The sequence below is a fragment of the Lygodium microphyllum genome, chromosome 4, assembly GCF_053477565.2.
Source record: "Lygodium microphyllum isolate KBCC chromosome 4, Lygodium_microphyllum_v1.1.10, whole genome shotgun sequence".
Taxonomy (NCBI): Eukaryota; Viridiplantae; Streptophyta; class Polypodiopsida; order Schizaeales; family Lygodiaceae; genus Lygodium; species Lygodium microphyllum.
This window is the reverse complement of record NC_141138.1, coordinates 66,274,209-66,296,075: the sequence shown is the minus strand read 5'-3', so window position 1 is coordinate 66,296,075 and position 21,867 is coordinate 66,274,209. Positions and strand designations below refer to the sequence as shown.

Sequence of the window (21,867 nt, the reverse complement as noted above, 5' to 3'; positions counted from 1 at the left end):
AGGCATTTACGGCTGGCACAGGTGGCGGCAAGAAGAAGAAACAAAAGAAGGAGAAGGCCAAGGACAAGAAGGAGGAGGACAAGAAGGATGCGAAGGAGAAGAAGCCCAAGTGTCCCCATTGTGGGAAGGGCACTCATCTCGAGGAGAAGTGTTGGCAGAAGTATCCCCATTTGAAGCCTAAGGAGAAGGACTCGAAGGCGGCCCCAACCACAACAGAATCTGCGTTTGTGCATCTCTTTGTTGAGGAAGACACTGCCCTAGCTTCTACCACACAGGAGAAGCCTTGGCTCGTCGACAGTGGAGCATCTTCACATATGACCTTCCGTCAGGATTGGCTTCAGGATCTTTGTTCCAGAGGGGGTACAGTCACCATTGGTGACAATTCTACAGTTCCTGTTCGAGGCGTGGGGACTTTACCTATGTTTTCTGACAGGCAGTCTTCCTCCGCCAAAGTTCTCTATGTCCCTGATTTGGGTTTTAACCTATTATCTGTGCATGGTCTTACTCAGTTGGGTACCCGAGTCATTTTTACTCAGGATGCAGTCACAGTGGAGGATGCTTCTACAGGTGATGCTCTTTGGACAGGTACACAGGAGGGTGGGCTTTATACGCTCACAGCCTTGGCTGCGCGGACTTCCCATGAGCTTGGGCTACTTTGGCATGCTCGGTATGGTCATTTGAACCTCGATTCTCTTCGCCGGGCTTCTAGGAGGAAGATGGTGGAGGGACTTCCTGATTTCCCTCCTCTTCACACTTTGTGCCCTAGCTGCTTGAGGGGCAAGCAGCACCGGCAGCCTCACTCGCCGGTTGCTTCTAGGCGGTCTACTTCTCCGCTTGAGTTGGTTCATACCGACCTTTGCGGACCTATGGGCACGGCCTCCCTTGGGAAGGCCAAGTATTTGATGCTGATTGTGGACGACTTTAGTCGTTATGTGTGGCCTTATTTCTTGGAGTACAAGAGCGAGGCGTACTCCCGTTTCTGTGAGTGGCAGGTGTTTGTGGAGACCCAAACAACTTCCAAGGTTCGTGGTGTTTGAGCTGATCACGGTGGAGAGTTTACTTCTCATCTTTTCTCTCAGTTTTGTAGGGATCATGGTATTCGGGTGGAGTATTCCCATCCGAACACACCATCAGAGAATGGTGTGGTGGAGCGTGCGAATCGGACCATGATTGAGATGGCCCGATCTATGCTGGAGCATAGGAGTCTTCCTCATTTCCTTTGGGGTGAGGCGGTGGCTACAGCGGTGCATATACGCAACCGCTCTCCGACTTCGGCATTACAGGACATGACTCCGTATGAGGCTTTCTTTGGGAAGAAGCCTTCCGTGTCCCATTTTCGCATCTTTGGTTGCGATGCTTTTGTCCATGTGGACAAGAAGAAGAGGAAGACGAAGTTCGACTCTAAGTCGAGAAAGCTTATCTTCGTTGGTTATAGCACGACCACGAAGGGATATCGGCTCTATGACCCGACAACGCGGACGGTTGAGGTGAGCAGGGATGTGATCTTTGATGAGGCTTCGGCCTCTGAGGATCCGATTGATAGTTCTATTACAGATGTTTCTTCATCATCGACGGACCCCCCCCCCCCCCCCACCTTCTCTCCCTTTACTTCCTTCCAGGATGCCCCTTAGCACCCCCCCTATTCCTCCTCCTTCGGCTTCCCTTTCCCCTTTGGTGGATGTGCCTTCGTCTTCTACGAGCTCTTCTACCGCCACTTTGGGATCTTCACGGGATGTACAGCCTTCTTCAGATGCGGAGGATCTACCTTCACTCGGTGAGGGGGAGTCCCTCTCCGATTTGGGTGCTTTACAGGTTCCGGAGGCCCCCCGGTCTCCCTCACAGTCGCCGGAGTCTCTCAGGATTCCTTTATGGTATCGCCGGCTCATGCAGGATTCAGGTGTTACTCACTTTCCTGCTTCTTCTACAGGTCCACGTCGATCAGCCCGTTTACAGGCCCAGCGGGACAGTTCACTATGTGTGAACTATGCTCTTATGTCACAGATTCTTCAAGATTCCGAGCCTTCCACTGTGGAGGAGGCTCTTGCACAGGATATTTGGAGACAGGCTATGCAGGCCGAGCTCGACTCCATCGAGCGAAACCATACGTGGGAGCTTGTACCGCGTCCCGCGAAACGGAAGGTGATTGGTGTGAAATGGGTCTTTAAGACCAAATATCTTGCAGATGGCTCCTTGGACACGCATAAAGCTAGGCTTGTTGCCAAGGGTTTTGCCCAGCGTGCAGGGTTGGATTACTTTGAGACTTTTGCTCCTACAGCTAGGATGTCCACCATCCGAGTTCTTTTGGCTCTTGCTGCTCACCGCCGTTGGCCTGTCTATCAGATGGACGTCAAGTCTGCTTTTCTGAATGGCGTTCTTGAGGAGGAGATTTATGTTTCACAGCCTCCTGGTTTTCTTGTGCAGGGGAAGGAGGATCATGTCTACAGGCTGCGGAAGGCTCTTTATGGCCTAAAGCAGGCTCCTCGTGCTTGGTACCAGCGGATTGACCGCTTCTTTCTACAGAGTGGCTTTGCGCGCTCCGCTTATGATCCCAACCTCTACTTACGGGTTGTGGATTCTCTTTCGGTGTTCCTCATCTTGTATGTGGATGATCTTATCATTACAGGGAGCGACACTCAGCAGGTGGAGCATACACGATCCATTCTTCAGCAGGAGTTTGACATGACGGATCTCGGGATCCTTCACTTCTTTCTGGGTCTGGAGATCTATCAGATGGCACAGGGCATTTTTATCTCGCAGCACAGGTACATCTCCGAGCTTCTTTCGGAGTTTGATATGGCTGAGTGTCGGCCTATCTCATGCCCCATGGACCCTGAGTCCAAGCTTTTGACAGCTGGAGTTCCTCTTACCGATCCCACCCGTTACAGGTGCCTTGTCGGCTCTCTTATCTGGCTGCTTCACACTCGGCCGGATATCTCTTTTGTGGTGGCTTTATTGTCTTCTTTTATGCAGACTCCTACCCAGGATCACTGGCAGGCGGCCTTGCGGGTTCTTCGCTATTTGCAGGGGACTCGATCCTTTGGGATCCTGTATGGAGATGGGATTACCCTTTCTGGATGGAGTGATTCTGATTGGGCAGGTGATGTGGATTCGAGACGATCCACTACCGGTTATGCTTTCACCCTTGGATCTGGTGCTGTCTCTTGGAGCAGCAAGAAGCAACCTACTGTGGCACTTTCTTCTATAGAGGCTGAGTATCGGGCCCTATGTTCGACTGCTATGGAGGCAGTTTGGCTCCGTCGCTTACTCGCGGAGATTGGCTTTTCCCAGACCGGACCTACGGAGCTGCGCGTGGATAACCAGAGTGCTCTTGCTCTGGCTAAGAACCCGGTGTTCCATGCTCGTACGAAGCACATTGAGGTTCAGTATCACTATGTTCGAGAGCGGATCGTGGATTCGGAGCTGGTGGTGGTCTATTGTCCTACGGCGGCCAATGCAGCTGATCTCTTTACGAAGCCCTTGCCTCAGGCTTCTTTGCTTCATCACATGCGGTTCTTGGGTCTTTAGACACTCCCAGGAGTTGAGAGGGGGTGTTAGCCTGCTCTTCTTCAGTCTCAGTCTGTCATCTCCTGGTTGTGAGCTCCTGTCAGAGTCTGACAGGAGTCAGAGGAGCTCTGTCAGGACATTTTTGTGGCTGCTCTAGTCAGCATGCAGCCCTGGGTTTGTTCCAGCCCAAACTGGGCTGTTTTTGTGCTGACTGCCCATTTTTCTGGGCAGTCGGCCAGATCTGGCTGGTCGGCCAGATCTGGCAGGTCGGCCAGATCTGGCAGGTCGGCCAAATCTGGCCAGGTCGGCCAGTTTGGCTGGTCGTCTCCGGCATTGGTGCTGCCACTGCTTCCAGTCTGTCCTGGTTCCCTCACTGACGCTCCGGGCTGCGTGCAGGGACTGTTCTGTCCATTCCAGTGTATTCAGCATTCATCTCAGTCAATGCAGACTTTCTTCCTTCATTCTCTGCTTTCTCTCTCCTCTCCTCTGTGTTCGTGTTCTTCCGTTGCGCACTCTCACACATACAACACTTGCGTTATTGCATTTGGGCATTATGGTGATGTATTATTGAAGTGGGAGATGTCATCTATGTAAATTTGTCAGATTTGATTCATGTACATGCTGTAATTATCACTTGGGACTTGAATTGTAGCAAAACATCTGCTTCTTGGAAACCTTTGGAAGTACAAGAGTGTGTACTTACTATTATATTCAGGAACCTTGGCACTTGCTTTTGGGTGAAAGTACTCAACATTCTATTGCAGTCTTTTATTATTGAAGATGGCTGGCAGTGCATCTACATGTGACACAAAGAATCTTTTTGAGATTCGTAAATTTGATGGCAATGGCTTTGATTTTTGTAAAGATCGTATGTAGGGTATACTTTTTCTGAAGGATTGTGATGTTGCTTTGTCAGAACATAAGCCTATTGCTTTGTTAGATGAGGATTGGGCTAAAATGAATAAGAAAGCCATTACTTACATTAAAATGGCTGTCACAGATGATATCTTGGTTGATATGAAGGGACTTACCATTGCTTATGCAGTTTGGGAAAAACACAAGGCTACGTATGAGAATACAACTCCTGTCAATCAGGTTGATCTCATGCGAAAGTTAGTCAACTTCAAGCTTGATGAGTCTAAGCTCGCCTCAAAGCATTTAAATGCTTTCATTGGTATTTTGAGTCAGTTTACAGGATGCAGGCTTGCTAGCTTTTGATCCTAAGTTGAGGGCTATCTTCTTGCTCATGACTTTGCCAAATTCCTGGGAAGCATTGGTTGTGTCATTGAGCAACAACCCCTACTTGACATTTGATGGTGTGCGTGGTTCTATTCTCAATGAGGAGATTAGATGCAAGGCAAGTGGGGAAAACATTGGATCAGCCTACAATATAAGAGGACGAATTGAAAAGAGGTTAAATGCTGCAAATAAGAACAAAAATCGCAGCAAAAGCAAGGAAAAACAACAAGATGTCACTTGCTATTAGTGTGGGCGCAAAGGGCATAAAAAGCTTGATTGCAGGTACTATAAAAGAAGCAAGAACGCAAGAAGTAGGCTAATGCAAAAGGCAAAAAGAATGAGAAGGATGACAACTCTACCCCTAAAGAAACAGAAAAGGCAAATGTGGTATCTAATGTTGTTGTTGAGGAGACAGAAGAAGATAAAGATGTTGATTTGTTGGTTGCATCTTCGGATCCACATGCTATGACAGTGGAAGACATGCATATCACTAAAAGGGATGTGATAGATGCCTTGTTGTTTGCTCTTGATGGTTTGCCACAATATTGTTGATAGTGGTGCTCATTTTATGTAACTCCATCCTTGGAGTGTTTTTCTTATTATATAGAAGGTAACCTTAGGAAAGTCTATCTAGGCAACAACTATGCATGTGATATTGAAGGAATGGACACCATACACCTGGCTCTTGAAAATAGTCAGGAATGGGCACCATATTGATTCTTCATGATGTTAGGTATGTACGTGGTATTAAGAAGAGCTTGCTTTTTGCTGGGCAACTAGACAATAGGGGTTACTTCACTATCTTTAGTGGTGGAATGTGGAAGATACACAAAGGGTCTATGCGAGTCATTAGAGGTGGTAAAAAGGGAACTCTATATTATCTCCATTGCAAGGCACTTCTTGGAAAGTTTGTTGTAGTTGTAGAAGTGCAGTTATACATGGAGTTATGGCACAAGCATCTTGGATACATGAGCCAAAAGGGTTTATGGGGACTTTCTTCACTTCGAAAAGTTAATGTGGAAAACTCAAAGCTTGACTTTTGTGATGATTGTGTTCTGGGAAAACATGTAAAGAGTTCATATTCTCATGGAGCGTCTAGGAAGACATGTATCTTGGATTTAGTCCATTTTGATGTATATACCATGCCAATAGAAACTCATAGCGATTTTCATTATTTTGTATCTTTTATTGATGAACATTCTAGAAAGCTATGGGTTTACTTGCTTAAGCTGAAAAGCGAGGCATTGGACGCCTTCAAAAGGTTTTATGCATTTGTTAGCACTCAAAAGGGTTTAAAATTAAAAGGTGTTGATTGCATTCTATCAATCAATATTGTTAATGAACCTGAAAAAATCGTTTTTAAATAAAAAGGATGTAAAATTAAAAGGCATAACAACAGACAATGGGGGAGAGTATGTATCTAAAGAATTCAATAAGTTTTGTGATAATAATGGAATTAAACAAGAGCTTACAGCTCCTTATAACCTGTCATCTAATGGTGTGGCTGAGTGAATGGATCACACTTTATGTGAGAAGATTTGATGCATGTTGTCCATAGCTAATCTTGGGGAGAGGCACTTAAAACCACAGTACATATTTGCAACTGATCTCCACATCGTGCATTTGAAAGTGGCATCCCTAAAGAGGTTTGTTTTGACAAACTTGCTTCATATGACCACTTAAGGGTCTTTGGCTGCGAATGCTATGTACATATACTTGTTGATAGTAGGACCAAACTTGACATAAAATCCCATAGAGGTATCTTCTTGGTTTATGGAGATGAAAAGAAATGGGCTATAGAGTTTGGGTTTCAAGCACGAAAAAGGTGCTATGCAGTCGAGATGTGGTATTTAATGAGTCAAAGAGTTGCTGAAAAATGCGACATCTAATGATTTTGACAAAAAGAAAGTGAAATTTCAGCATGATTAGCCACTTGAACAGCCATCAGCCACTAAAAATTCAGCTTCATTTGATGCTGTTTATGATAATCAACGTATCATAATTGAGCCAGATGATAATGGGCAGCAAAGGGATGCTGAAAATTAGCTTGGGCAACAAAATCAGCATGCTGAAAATGAATTATAGCAGCTTGAAAATGTTTTTCAGCAACCTGAACATGCAGTTTAGCAGCCAAATAATGAGGTCCTTGACATTCCCTTGAATGTGGATCTGGTGCCTGAGAACACAAATCATTGAGTGAGAAGATCCACACGTGTCAAGAGACCTATATAGAGGTTTGATCCCTCTTTGGACTGCATTTTACTCATAGATGAGGGTGAGCCTCTTACATATAAAGAGGCATTACCATGTGAGTTAAAGAAAAAGTGGGAGCTAGCTATGCAGAAAGAAATGAAGTCATTGTATCAAAATGATACTTGGGATTTGATTAAATTGCCCAAAGATAGGAAAGCTATTCCTTACAAATAGGTCTATAAAATCAAGTGTGTGGATGGCAAACCCAAATACAAAGCTAGGCTTGTGGCTACTAAGGGCTATACACAGAAAGGGTTCATGGAAAAGGCTGAATTCAATTGTCTTTTCAGTGCATTAACTTGGCTTTTATGCTTACTAACAATAAGCATATCATCCACATAAAGCACAAGTATTATAAGACTTCCATCATCAGCCCTTTTTATATATACGTAGTGATCTGCATTGCTTCTTTTAAACCCATGTGAGAGCACGAAGACATCAAATTTTTTATACCACTATCTAGGAGCCTGTTTTAAACCATACAAGCTTCTCTTAAGCCTACACACCAAGTGCTCCTTTCCTGGCATAACAAAGCCTTCAAGCTATTTCATGTATAGTTGTTCTTTGAAATCACCATGCAGAAATGCAATTCTAACATCCATCTGATCAAGTTCAAGATCCATAGATGCTACGATAGCAAACAATATCCGAAGCATGGTCATTTTGACAACAAGTGAAAAGACTTTCTGAAACCTGGGTCTAGCATTTTGGGCATCCTTGTGACAAGAGATAGAGAGTAGAAGCTTTTATTTCTCTCACAAAAAAAGAACATAAGCAAAGTACTTGATCGTTTTTTTATCGCAGATGCTAAGCCACTTGGTGTCCCTTTACCACCATACCTTAAGCTTAGCAAAGCAGATTGTCCAAAAGATAATAAGAAAACCAGCTCAATGAAGGGTGTTCCTTATGCTTCAGTTGTGGGTCACTCGTGAATGCTATGGTTGTCACTCAACCTGACATTGCTCATGCAGTGGGAGTTGTAAGCAAGTTTATGTCAAATCCTGGCAAAGCACATTGGGAAGCAGTGAAATGCATCTTTCGGTACCTTAAGGGCGCACAAAGAAAATGCATTTGCTATGAAAAGGGTACGTTAGATTTGCAGGGGTATTGTGATGCAGACATGGTAGGTGACTTGGATACTCGCAAGTCTACTAGCTGGTACATATTTACTTTGACTGGTGGAGCCATTTCTTGGTGCTCTAGGTTAGGAGAAGATAGTAGCACTTTCTACCACTGAGGCTGAATATATTTCAGCCACTGAAGCTTCAAAAGAAGCTGTTTGGCTTGGTCATTTGGTCAAGGATTTTGGGCTGCCCACCAAAACACTTGTACTTGGATATGATAGCCAGAGTGCTGTATGCCTGGCTAAGAATGCCATGTTTCATGCACGCACTAAACATATTGATGTGAGGCATCACTTTATGAGACAGGTTCTGGATGATGGTCTAGTCACATTGACTAAGATCAAAACATAGGATAACCCTGCAGATATTCTCACTAAAAGTCTTGCAAAGGCTCAATATGAGCATTGCATTCGACTAGTAGGAGTTGGTTAAAGGTTCGCTTAGGACTTTAAGTGGGAGGTTGTTGGGTGTGAAGGCCTTACGCTACTCCTGCGTATATATGCGTTTACTTACACATGTGAACATACCCTTGCACGTGTAAGTGTACTGTACCCCAAGTATAACTACATTATTTTATTCTTTGTGTGTACCACATTGGTATACACCCATCTCTCAACTCTTCACTCTCACTGTATTGCACATCTAAACACACCTCAATTGACACGTGTACTTATTGAATGCTTCCTCTCGCGCTCTTCACCCAAAATACACTTAATTAATGAAAAATGCAAAAGTGATGCATGGTTCAAGAGATTTTTAGTGGTCCCCAAAAACCCTAAAATTTTGGGCCACCTTTCAATATCTATAAATAGATAGGCTGCCCACCATTCAACCTCATCCTTTTGTGCAGGTTTCTCACTCTACTGTTGTCGCAGCGCGTAAGGTTGAAGGTCACCACAGGGGTTTGGCAAGAAAACTGGACAAGATAGATGGAGATGTGTCTTCAAGAGGTAAGTAGATTACAATGAATGTTTGAAGGTTCAAGAGATACTTCATGGTCAATCACAGGGGTTTGAGAGAGAAGAATGTATGGGGATTCAAGAGCTTAGACTTCGGAGATGGAAGAGATAAGAGAAGGGTTAAAGGTTTCAAGCCAAGTTCTTGAAGATGTTGATAGAGCTTCCAACCGCATGTTCTTAGCAAAGATCACAAGAGTATTATCTCATAAGTTCGAACTCAAATCAAGCTTGTTTTCTTGACTATAAGAGCAATCGCAATAATATGCTGTCATATATCATAAACAACTCTGGGAGAGATAAGAGAAGGGTTAAAGGTTTCAAGCCAAGTTTTTGAAGATGTTGATAGAGCTTCCAACCGCATGTTCTTAGCAAAGATCACAAGAGTATTATCTCATAAGTTCGAACTCAAATCAAGCTTGTTTTCTTGACTATAAGAGCAATCACAAATTATAAAATCAAGTACAATATGCTGTCATGTATCATAAACAACTTTGCATCCCATCATTCATACATGATGCCATAGCATGAATCAACTTTGCATGATTACATTCAATGTAGACTGTTAGGAACAAAAGCTTATGAGTCAATTACAAGGCTTGTAGGGCAAAGAGACTTGCTTAAAGAGAGCTTCAAATTGAGTTCCTGATAAGGATATGTTATTGCAGCCTAGAAATAAGAGAAAAAGCTCTTGTTAATTCAACTCAAAGCATCTATGAATGATCTACAAACATTGTCCTGCCATAGGGGCACATAATACTTGCATATTTTGACAAGGTATCTTCTATAGAGTAAGAAATGAATTAAAAAAACAATGCTGTAGCTAATTCTCTGAATATGGCTGAAGATATCAGCCCAAATCAGCCCAAATATCTTCCAGAATTCACCTCTGATGATAGCATAAACTTCTGTTAACACGGTGTCGGTGTGTTTGGTGTCGAGAGTCCACCATGGGGGTAGGAGACAGCAGGGTGAAGGTAGATTCAGGGAGAGGAGTAGATGGAAGAGAAGTTGTTCGAAGAAATTGACGACGTAAAAGAATACTCCTAAAAAGAATTAGAAAATGTAAAAGAATACTAACAGAGATGAAGCCTTTTAGTTTCTTTCAGCATTATGAGAAGATATAACTCTAATAGACAAAAACGTGTATAAAATAATACCTTTCTCTATGTTGCTCAGATCGCCAATCTGATGCTTCCATTGGCTCCGAAAGGGGGATAAAATACCAACATACCTGGCCATAATTCTACCAGATCACTCCATCTCCTCCTTCAGAGTGCTGTTCACTGCTTGAAAACAGCGATCGTGTGTTGCGCGATTTCGTCAATCTCTCTTTTTATATAAAATCCTCTCAAATTGGTTGAAAGCTACATGCTTTCTTTTACATGTCATCCTAATCTAGAAGTTATCTACAGTTTTATGGATTTTTACAAGAGAAAATATCTAAAATATAAAAAATTGGCTAAAACTTGTTAAAAAATCTAATATTTTGAACTATGGACACTAACACTAATTTCTAAAATGGCGTTGGCTCTCTAAATCAATAAGAAAGCCACACTCTAGATTTTTTTACACGGTGTGCGCGTAGCGGCACGACATCCACCCCCTTCTAATTTGCACATCCTCTGGCATGTGCCAAAGTCTTACGGATTTGCAGTGTCAAAAGAAGTATCTTCTGCCATGTCAATGTTTTCATCTTCTGCCTCTTCTTCTTCCTCTATGTCTTTATGCTCTTGAATTATATCCAAGTCTTTTAACTCATATGTTGAACTTTCTCTTCATTTGAAAAGCTTGATTCTTTTTCCAGCTACGGGTATCTTTATGCTGGTCCCATCCAATTCAGCCAATGAATATGTGGCATTGTCATGAATGATCTTTACCACATATGGGCCAAATCAACGCTTTACCATCTTCCTAGAAGCACTGTATTGATTGTCTAGGTTGCTGTTATAGACAAGTACCCAGTCATTTTTTTGAATTGCTCTTGGTCGAAGTCGATGTCGCTTATCAAATCTTCTTTTGTTCTTTAGTCTTGCTGTCTTTAGCTTCTCAATAGCTGCTTGAACATCTTCAGGCCTTCTTTCTAGCTGCCATATGCGCAAAGTCAGCAACTCTTCTTTACTGATGCCTTCCTCTCGAGGTAGAAGACTCCATGTGAGAACAGATTCTTCAATTGACATAATTGGTTGTTGTCCATGCATAAGTTTAACTGGCATATAGCCAGTCATTGTGAGTAGTCCGGTCAGCCCATAATGCAAAAGGTAGCATTTTAGGCCATTCTTTGATCTTTCCTCTACAAGACTTTGCTAGAGTTTTGAGAATAGGCTGGTGCCCTCTCTCACTTTTCCCATTGCCTTCAGAGTTGTAGGCTGATGTCAAAGCCAACTTAATACCCAATTGAGCAAAGAAGTGTGCCTCATCAGCGTCTAACTCTCCTCTATCTGCAGTTACTTTACCCACACAACCATATCTATAAAACACTTCTTCAAGCAAAAAACGGCAAATAGCTTGAGTGGTCTTGGTTGTTAAGGCTTTGCCTTCAACTTAATTGGTTAGATCCTCTTTTGCAAGCACTTAATATCACATATTCCATATTCCTGTAGGCATAGTTATAAGATCAATAACCCATCTATAATGTATAGATAAAGGATAAGTCGGTTGTAATCCATCTCGATGCTTGACCATAGAATACATAATATTCTGACACACATAACAGGTTTCATTAAAATGTGCTATGTCACGATACATGTTTTGCCACCAATATTTTTCTTTGACTTTACTAAAGGTTCCCCATATGCCTCTATGACCAGCCCACAGGCTTTCATAAAATTTCTTCATTACTTGTTGTTGCAATCTTTTATTACCTAAAACTCGGACATGCGCTCCTTTCTTCTTCTTTGCGTGCTTCCATAGATGCCCTTCTTTAAGAAAAAAACCATAAGCTTTCCTCTTAATACGCTTGAACTCTTCATCAGTCCAAGTCTCTTTCTTCTTCATTGTGCTCAAATATTGGCTGATCTTCTTCATAATCTTCTTCAAGGAAATGAACTAGAACTTGAGCAATGCAATGAGCATGCTGGCTACTAGTTGACCACCCTTCTTCCATAGATAAATCTTTGATTTTTGTCACTGTATGCTGATTTACAGCAGTACCTTTTCCTGTTCTTAGTGTACTTAATGCTATACCATTAAAAAGATCAGCCTCACCTACAAGATTCAACTTTGGGTTTGTATATGCAGCAACTGAAAAGGTACTTTCAGCAGCCATGGAATGAAATTCAGCAAGTATAGATTCTTCAACTTCATCTTCTTCCATCAGCTCTTCTTCATTCTCATATCTTGCACGTGATAGCATGTCAGCAACTGGATTCACCTTTCCTGCAATATGCTTTAATTCGGGGTTGAGAGATTTAATATATGCAATCCATCTTAGCATAGCAATGTCGGGTGTAGAGCAGTTGGTAATCATGCCCAACAGTGGAAGACAATCAATTTCTACCACTACGGAAGCACCTATAAAGTATTCACGATCACACTTTAATGCTGTTACAACTCCCCACAATTCCCTTTTTACTTGTGCACACCTTCTTTGACGTTCATTGAGAACCTTTGCTCCAAAATGAATTGCATTGAAACCGGCTTGTTCACTAGAAAGGGCGGTAGTGTACAACCAAAATATATAAATGCTTTCACCCAATTAACAGTCGCCCACATTACCTGAACTTAAAGACACAGAATCAAGAAGAAACACAGGAAGCTAGAATGCTCCTGTTGCCACACAGACACCCTGTTGGCCCCTAAGTCAGGCGCCCCTTGCGGTATTTCTTTATTTTTAAAAAAGAGAGAGAATACAATGGGTTGTCTTTCACCTATTCTAGGTGAAATTTGGCAGCATAACAATACAATTACTGACCCAAAACAAGTTGACCAGGAGGGGAAACTCTGCCCAAGTCTGTAACTTCTGGTTGGAGTGCAGAATTGACCGTTTCAGTCTGCTGTAATTACTGGTTCAGACCTGTTCTGAGACCTGTTTTCAACTCATACTGTTCCTTGTACTGTTCAGCCCACTGTAATTACTGGTTCAGACCTGTTTTGAAACCTGTTTTTAGTTCATACTGATCCCTGCACTATTCTGCATCATCTGGGCCAAGTGCCCCTTGACTCTGACATCAATTGGGCTCTGAAATAACCTCTGAACAGTCCAAAATCTGTACTGATTTAGTGCTGTTTTAGACACCTGCTTGGTGAGATTACCACCCTCACCTATTCCTGCTTGGGAACAGCAAACAACTGCTCGTGTTCCTGAAGAAAGGAGGCTCTTGCCTCATGCAGAAAACATTATATTCCCACACAGCTGTACCTGAATCAGAAGAAAGGTCCTTGATTCTGAAGCATAACTATACTGTCAGGAAGAGAGAGAGAGAGTAGGAAGCAAGCTCAAGCCTCTGTGCATCATAGACAAGGTAGGCAAGCTCTCCAAAACCAATTCTGCATCAGCCACTGTTCCCCCTCTTCAAATGAGCCCTCCAAGACCCAAAAAACTGCACGCCAGTCCTCTTTAAAGAGGTAAGTGCACAAATTTGTGCCACATGGCAGCACTGAAAGATATTTCCCGTTCTAACCTTCCGGTTTAAAATTCTCCATCCTCGGTGCGAAATTTGACCTCGGCACAGACCAGATGTTTAATCCCCGTGCAAAAATGAAGATAATGACGCGAACGAATTCTGAGGTCCAAAAATAGTAACTCCCTAAATTTTAGGAGTTTCTTCCATTGCATCCCACTAGTCTTCTGACCATCTTTGCAGACTATGGCTACATCCAAATTTGTAATGTAGCTCAACTGAAAGTGAATTTCCACTGATGACCCCACGTGGACTAATCTCTTGAAGATTTGTCCATCTTCACTTTGAACTAGTCTCTTCCAGGCTAGTTCTTCAACACACTTGTCCATATACACTTTCACAAGTCTCTTCCAGGCTTGTCAATCTACAGTGCCATCAGTCTCTTCCAGACTTATATTGGACCTTAACTGTCCAGTCTTGACTCACTAGACATTCCTGTCCGTTTTACATACTGGCCATGCAACTCAGGCGTTTAGATTTCAAGAGGGATCCTTCCAAAAATAAAAACCAAATAAAGTATGTAATAAAGAAATCAACAAAAAGGTAATAGTTGTCACAGTCTTGTGACATACCTCCCTCTCGAAATCGCAAACGTCCTCGTTTGCATGAATGTCATACATGCTTCCAGCTAACCCAGTAAACTTACACTTGGCAGCACATGTACAACACTTACATGCTATCAGTCAACATTGTGAACTGAACACATTGTTAACACATGTATGTTCTAACTGTGAAACATGGCAGACTATCATTATGTGACTCCACATCACTGTTTCCAGATATAGTGGCCGGTACACCACAATGATATCCCCATAGTGGCAGATTCTCATTTGATGACTCCACATCACCCTGACTAGAGATCTAGTGGCCGGTACATCAAAATGATATCCCCACTGAGTCAATTCACAGAATACATGCCCGATCGAGTAACCATTGTTACAACATGTATTCAATTCAATAGAAGTAAAAACTGTATTCTTGCAAGCAATACTTACTTCTTTAGCACTGAGAAAACCATATGGATACAATAAGTGTTAACCTGTACAAAATCTGTTTCTGTACATAATTTCTTTCTTGAGCAATTGTCACTTTGACAATCTATTTCAGCTTAGAGATACAAGGGGTCAAGGTAGGTTGCAAGCGAAATGCTTCAAGGTAAAGTTCCAACACATTAGGTGACTCTGCAAGTTCACCTTTGTCCATCCACTTAGCATCTATAGCTGGATAGTTCTTGAACTTAACCAAATACCTTCTAGTAACCTTGCCTTTCACTTTCCTTTCCTTGTGTGCCAGTACCTGTTCTGGAACAAGAATTTCATCAAGTTCCTCAACTTCGGGCTGTTCCTCAGCTGGCATATCTTCTGGCACGTCACCCACATAGGGTCTAAGAAGACTTACATGGAAAGCATTATGAATCTTCCAATTGTCAGGCAATTTCAGCCTATAGCTGACATCACTAATCTTCTCTATTACTTGAAAAGGCCCATAGTATCGCATACTAAGCTTAGTGAAAAGACTTTCCTTGCCTTTTCGCTTCTTTAAGCGTGCCTTTTCAAACCGCAACAATACCCAATCACCAAGTATGAAATATCAATTCATGACGGTGATGATCAGCAGCTTTCTTTTGCTTTGCCTGCGTCCTTTCAAGGGCATGCTTAACTTTCTGATACATTTCACCCATACTCTGCACATACTGATCTGCCTGAAAGATCTTATCCTTTGTATGCAAAATGGGAGGAACCTTTTTACCACCTTCAACAATTTCAAAAGGAGCTTTGCGTGTTGACGAATGCACAGTATTATTGTATGCATACTCGACCAAAGGCAAATACTGCTCCCACTTTGACTTGTGCTCTGACACATAGCACTTAAGCAAATCCAAGACAACAGAATTTGCCTCTTCTGACTGTCCATCAGTCTGTGGATGAAATGACGATGAGAACTTAAGCATTGTGCCCATGTTCTCAAATATGCCTCTCCAGAATAGACTTGTCATCCGTGGATCATGATCACTGACAATAGACTGTGGCATACCATGATACTTGAAAACATTGCACATAAACAAACGTGCCATCTGATCTGGTTTTATCTTCTTCTTGACAGGAATGAAATGAGCCTGTTTGCTAAACCTGCAAATAATAGTCCATATCCCATCATTTCCTGTCTGTGTCCTTGGAAGATCAAAGATAAAATCCATAGCTATGCTTTCCCATGGTTTATCTGGAATAGGCAATGGATGTAAAAGCCCTGGTGCTTTTTGCCTGTCAAACTTGATCTTCTGGCAAATCAAGCACTGCCGCACAAAAGCATCTACGTCTCTTCTCAAAGTAGGCCAATAAAAAAATGTCTCTACTGCTTTGGCTGTTGCATCAATACCACGATGCCCTGCATACGGTGGAGAATGACTCTCTGTCATAACTTTCCGTCTCAATGGCATAGTCACACATAGTCTACCATGCATCAACATGAAACCATCCTTGAGAAGATAATGCTCATGATGTTGTCCATTAACAAGCTGATCAAAGATCCTTGCAAAATTTTCATCATCAGCATACTGTTCCTTCATATCATCAAGCTCATGATGATATGGAATTGACACAGTTGAATTTGTGGCTTCCTTGACAAAGCATCAGCCACAACATTCTTTTTGCCTTCCACATGCACAATCTGAAAATGGAACATTGACAAAAAGTTTACCCAACGCATATGCTTTTCTGACAGCTTAGTCTGAGTTAAGAAATAACGCAATGTCTGATGATCTGTCTGGACAACAAAATCTGCCCCAAGTAGGTAGTGTTTCCAACTAGAAAGTGCATGAATCACAGCCAGCAATTCTTTCTCATAGACCTACATAGTCTGCTCTGGCCCTCGCAAGATTCTGCTTTCATAAGCCACTACCCGGCCATCTTGCATTAACACTGCACCAATGCTATTGCCACAGGCATCACATTGGACAACAAATGACTTCCTAAGATCTGGCAGAATGATCACTGGACTAGAAGTCATCTTTTCTTTAAGAAGATTAAAAGCTGAAATCTCTTTCTGTGTCCACTGGAAAGAGACTCCTTTCTTCTGTAAAGCATGTAAAGGTGAAGCAATCTCTGCAAAATTGCGAATGAACCTCCTGTAGTAAGAACACAAACCCAAGAAGCTTCTAACATCATGGACAGTCTTCAAATCTGTCCATGTTCTAATTGCTTCAACCTTAGCAGGATCCATTCGGACACCATCCTTTGACACTATGTGCCCCAAAAACTGGATTTCTTCCAAGAAGAACTCACTCTTCTTGCCATTGATAAGCAACCTATTACTGCAAAGCTCATCAAAGACTGCTTTCAAGTGTTCTCTATGCTCCTGTTCATTCTTTGAAAAGACAATCATGTCATCAAAGAATGTACCAACAAACTGCCTGTATGGACGAAAAATCCTATCCATCATTCGATTAAACGTAGCAGGAGCATTAGTAAGTCCAAATGGCATTACCAAGAACTCATAGAGACCAAACGTGGTCCTAAATGCAGTCTTATGCATATCCTCTTGCTTAATCCTGATCTGATGGTAACCACTCTTCAAATCTATCCTGCTGAAAATTGACGCTCCTTCCAAACGGTCAAGGATGTCGTCAATTCTTGGAATGGGGAACGTGTTCTTGATGGTACTCTTGTTCAACGCTCGATAATCTATACACATGCGCCAAGAGCCATCCTTCTGCACTAAGAGCACTGGTGAGCAAAAGGGAGATGAACTTGGCTGAATCAGCCCTTTTCCTAACAGCTCATTCACCTGGTTCAATATCTCTTTCTGTTGGGCTGCACTAACCCTATACGGAGGTCTATTTGGTGGGCTTCTGCCTGGCACCAAATCTATTGCATGATCCTTAGACCTCTCTGGTGGCAACTGTGATGGTAATGAGTCAGAAAAACAATCACTGAACTGAGACAAGAAAGCAGACTTGTCTCTATCTAACATAGAAAAATTTGACTCATCATTATCCTTGACATCACGTGCAAAAATCAAGTACGCAGAAAGATGATTCTTTATTACAGATGTAATGGCAGAAGCCGATACAACAGGTACAGACTCTCCTTTGAGCTTCACATCAAGCACATGAGTTTTTCCCCTATGTTCCAAAGTCAGTGTCTTGTTAAAGGCATCCAACACACCATGCTTTCTGAACATCCATAGCATTCCCAACAAGACATCACAGCCTTCAAGTGGCATGATATAAAATTCTTCTGCATCAACATGAGACTGCACATGAAGATGTAGCTTTCCAAGAATGGGTGTCACAGACTCTGAGTGGCCAGGACATGCCAACTCTACCTCTGCTGTGTAGCCCATCTCATCTGCTCTAATGCCCAAAGTAGAAGCCAACTCTGGTGAGATAAAGTTTGCCTTAGCTCCAGGATCAAAGAAAATGAGTACATGTTGATCCCTAACTTTACCCCAAGCTCTGCAGAGCTCATTAGCATCCGAGTGTGGCTTGTCTCCCAGCATATCTGGCACTAAACCTGCTGAAGGTTTGGGCTTCTTTCCTTTCCTGTCCTCTTTATCATCATCAGCTGATCTCTTATTCTTGTCCGGACAGTTAGACGCAATATGACCAGTCTGCTCACAGATAAAGCACTTCTTCTCAGCCATTAAAGCCTTTCTCTCTTCAAGAGACTTGCACACAAAAGGTTTCTTCTGGTCCTTTGGCTGCTGTCCAAAGAACTTGGCTGGCTTCTTTTTGAACTGCCAAGATTTACCTGTACTTTGAGAAATCTGAGAAACCTGTTTACCAAATGGCTTCTTTGCTGAAAAATTTTCAGATTTGTCCTGTTTAATGCTGCCGCCAAAACCACTTGACTGTCCCAACAATAATGCATTTCCTGTAGTGGCATTCTCAATTAACTGAGTCAAAGTGGTGACCTTTGTCTTTGTACAATAATTCCGGAGTTCCTTGGGCAGCCCGCAGCAATATTTCTCTATCTGCTCGGTCAATGGCACAACCCTGTAAGAAGTGACTGGAAGTAAAGCCTCCCAAAACTTCTTGTTATAGTCTTCCAGATCCTTGCATTTAGATGCATCCAAATTGTGCCAAGCTGACATAACATCGATCTCAAATTCATTGGTCAACCAAGCAGAAGCAAATACTTGCTTGAAGTAAGTCCAAGTGGCAGGAGCCTGTCCTTGCATCAACAGTGTACTCCACCACTGACTAGCATTATCCTTAAGAAAAGTGGCAGCTTTCCGAACCTTAGAAGGCTCTGTAAAGTTCCCTCCTGCAAATGCGGCATCAAACTGCTGTAAGAAAGAAAGAGCCTTGGTCCTATCTTCAAATCCTCGAAAGATGTCAAACTGTACGGCTGCACCACCTTCCTTGTATGGCTTTGGCTTCTCATGAGCCATCAAAGGGTCCGTAGGATATGCCTGTAACATAGGAACACTAACAGGTGGCATAGGAGTTGTCTGACAACTGGCTACAGGGCTTGTAGACACAATACTTGCTTGCTGGTTTTGATAATCAGCCATACCAAAAGTGCCCTGTGGCATGCCAAAACTGCCCTGAACTCCCTGAAATCCAAGCTGCATGCCTATATTGCCATACATGGGGTTTGGCATAAGACCCTGTGTACCCCCCAAACACTGTTCCTGGTACATAAATCTGGTTTCCAGGCGTATAACCAGCCATACTCTGAAATATAGATCCACCTCCAAAGTACCCAGGATGTACAGAGGTCGGTGGGAAAACCTGTGGTAAAGCTTGAAAATTGTTTCCCTGTCCATTTAAACCAACATTTGGCTACTGTAAAGTGGCGAGCTGAACTGGCAATGCCTGTGTAACTAGCGTTTCCGCCACCTGTTCGTGGACAGTCGGAACCAAGCTTGGAGTCTCCATTGACTCCGCAAGCTGCCTTGGTGTTTCCACTGAATCTGCAGCATGCTTACCCTTATCCTGGACCTCTATTGGATCCGAAATCTTTGCAGATTGCCCAACTTGCTGTAAAGGAAGGGAAGGCTGCAAAAATGCCAAAACCCTTGGATTCTGCATCACTTGAGTAAACATACTCACAGCAGCAACTAACTGAGTCTTGAAAGTGTCTTCATCCATAGAAGAAGTCGTAAGAACTTGTGGCTCAACCATAGCAGGAGGAGTAACAAACTGTGGAGGTCTAGAAGACTCTCCCACCTCATGAACAACAGGGATCTCCTGTGATGCAGACGCTTCCTCTCTGGTATCTTCCTTTCTATCAGCCATAATGCACAATTCTGTGTCTTACACCCAAACAAACCCTGGCTCACTCTTTAGGGAAAAAGTGATTTGATCCCGGCAATGGAACCTTGAAACCGGCCTGTTCACTGGAAAGGGCGGTAGTGTACAACCAAAATATATAAATGCTTTCACCCAATTAACAGTCGCCCACATTACCTGAACTTAAAGACACAGAATCAAGAAGAAATACAGGAAGCTAGAATGCTCCTGTTGCCACACAGACACCCTGTTGGCCCCTAAGTCAGGCGCCCCTTGCGGTATTTCTTTATTTTTAAAAAAGAGAGAGAATACAATGGGCTGTCTTTCACCTATTCTAGGTGAAATTTGGCAGCATAACAGTACAATTACTGACCCAAAACAAGTTGACCAGGAGGGGAAACTCTGCGCAAGTCTGAAACTTCTGGTTGGAGTGCAGAATTGACCGTTTCAGTCTGCTGTAATTACTGGTTCAGACCTGTTCTGAGACCTGTTTTCAACTCATACTGTTCCTTGTACTGTTCAGCCCACTGTAATTACTGGTTCAGACCTGTTCTGAAACCTGTTTTTAGTTCATACTGATCCCTGCACTATTCTGCATCATCTGGGCCAAGTGCCCCTTGACTCTGACATCAATTGGGCTCTGAAATAACCTCTGAACAGTCCAAAATCTGTACTGATTTAGTGCTGTTTTAGACACCTGCTTGGTGAGATTACCACCCTCACCTATTCCTGCTTGGGAACAGCAAACAACTGCTCCTGTTCCTGAAGAAAGGAGGCTCTTGCCTCATGCAAAAACAGCATATTCCCACATAGCTGTACCTGAATCAGAAGAAAGGTCCTTGATTCTGAAGCATAACCATACTGTCAGGAAGAGAGAGAGAGAGTAGGAAGCAAGCTCAAGCCTCTGTGCATCATAGACAAGGTAGGCAAGCTCTCCAAAACCAATTCTGCATCAGCCACTGTTCCCCCTCTTCAAATGAGCCCTCTAAGACCCAAAAAACTGCACGCCAGCACTCTTTAAAGAGGTAAGTGCACAAATTTGTGCCACATGGCAGCACTGAAAGATATTTCCCATTCTAACCTTCCGGTTTAAAATTCTCCATCCTCAGTGCGAAATTTGACCTCGGCACAGACCAGAGGTTTAATCCCCATGCAAAAACGAAGATAATGACGCGAACGAATTCTGAGGTCCAAAAATAGTAACTCCCTAAATTTTAGGAGTTTCTTCCATTGCATCCCACTAGTCTTCTGACCATCTTTGCAGACTATGGCTACATCCAAATTTGTAATGTAGCTCAACTGAAAGTGAATTTCCACTGATGACTCCACATGGACTAATCTCTTGAAGATTTGTCCATCTTCACTTTGAACTAATCTCTTCCAGGCTAGTTCTTCAACACACTTGTCCATATACACTTTCACAAGTCTCTTGGGACCTTAACTGTCCACTCTTGACTCACTAGACATTCCTGTCCGTTTCACATACTGGCCATGCAACTCAGGCGTTTAGATTTCAAGAGGGATCCTTCCAAAAAGAAAAACCAAATAAAGTATGTAATAAAGAAATCAACAAAAAGGTAATAGTTGTCAGAGTCTTGTGACATGCATACCTGTTACCTTCAAGGTCTTCTTAGCCAACAGCTCATCCTATCCCAATGGGACTTGTATCCACAGTAAGGATGATGGGTTGACCATTTGAATAATCAGTCCTTTTGAGAGTGGGGGCTGAGATTAACAACTTCTTTAGTTTGTGTACAGTGAGAGTATGCTCTTCCCCCCAAGAGAATCTTTGGCCTTTTCTTAATAATTGATAAAGATTTTGGGCTACATGAGCAAAATGTAGTATCCATATGAGATAGAATACACATGCGCCAATAAATCTTCTCACCTCTGAAATATTTGTGCATTTTTCTTGCATTCTATTGATGGTATCT

At 42.7% G+C, this 21,867-nt stretch overlaps 2 protein-coding genes and 1 pseudogene across 4 annotated transcripts in view; 1 reads left to right on the top strand and 2 right to left on the bottom strand.

The window, feature by feature from the left end:
- Nucleotides 1–21,867, top strand: part of LOC148037122 (uncharacterized) — a 58,838-nt gene that overhangs the window by 13,764 nt on the left and 23,207 nt on the right. The window lies entirely within an intron of this gene.
- Nucleotides 14,797–15,379, bottom strand: LOC148037124 (uncharacterized; annotated as a pseudogene).
- LOC148037123 (uncharacterized) lies at nt 16,421–19,248 on the bottom strand. The gene is made up of 3 exons (XM_087677016.1): nt 17,097–19,248; nt 16,597–16,673; nt 16,421–16,501 (listed from the first exon to the last, which is right to left on the bottom strand). Exons 1-3 carry the CDS (start codon nt 19,231–19,233, stop codon nt 16,421–16,423), a joined length of 2,295 nt encoding a protein of 764 aa, XP_087533142.1. The 5' UTR covers nt 19,234–19,248.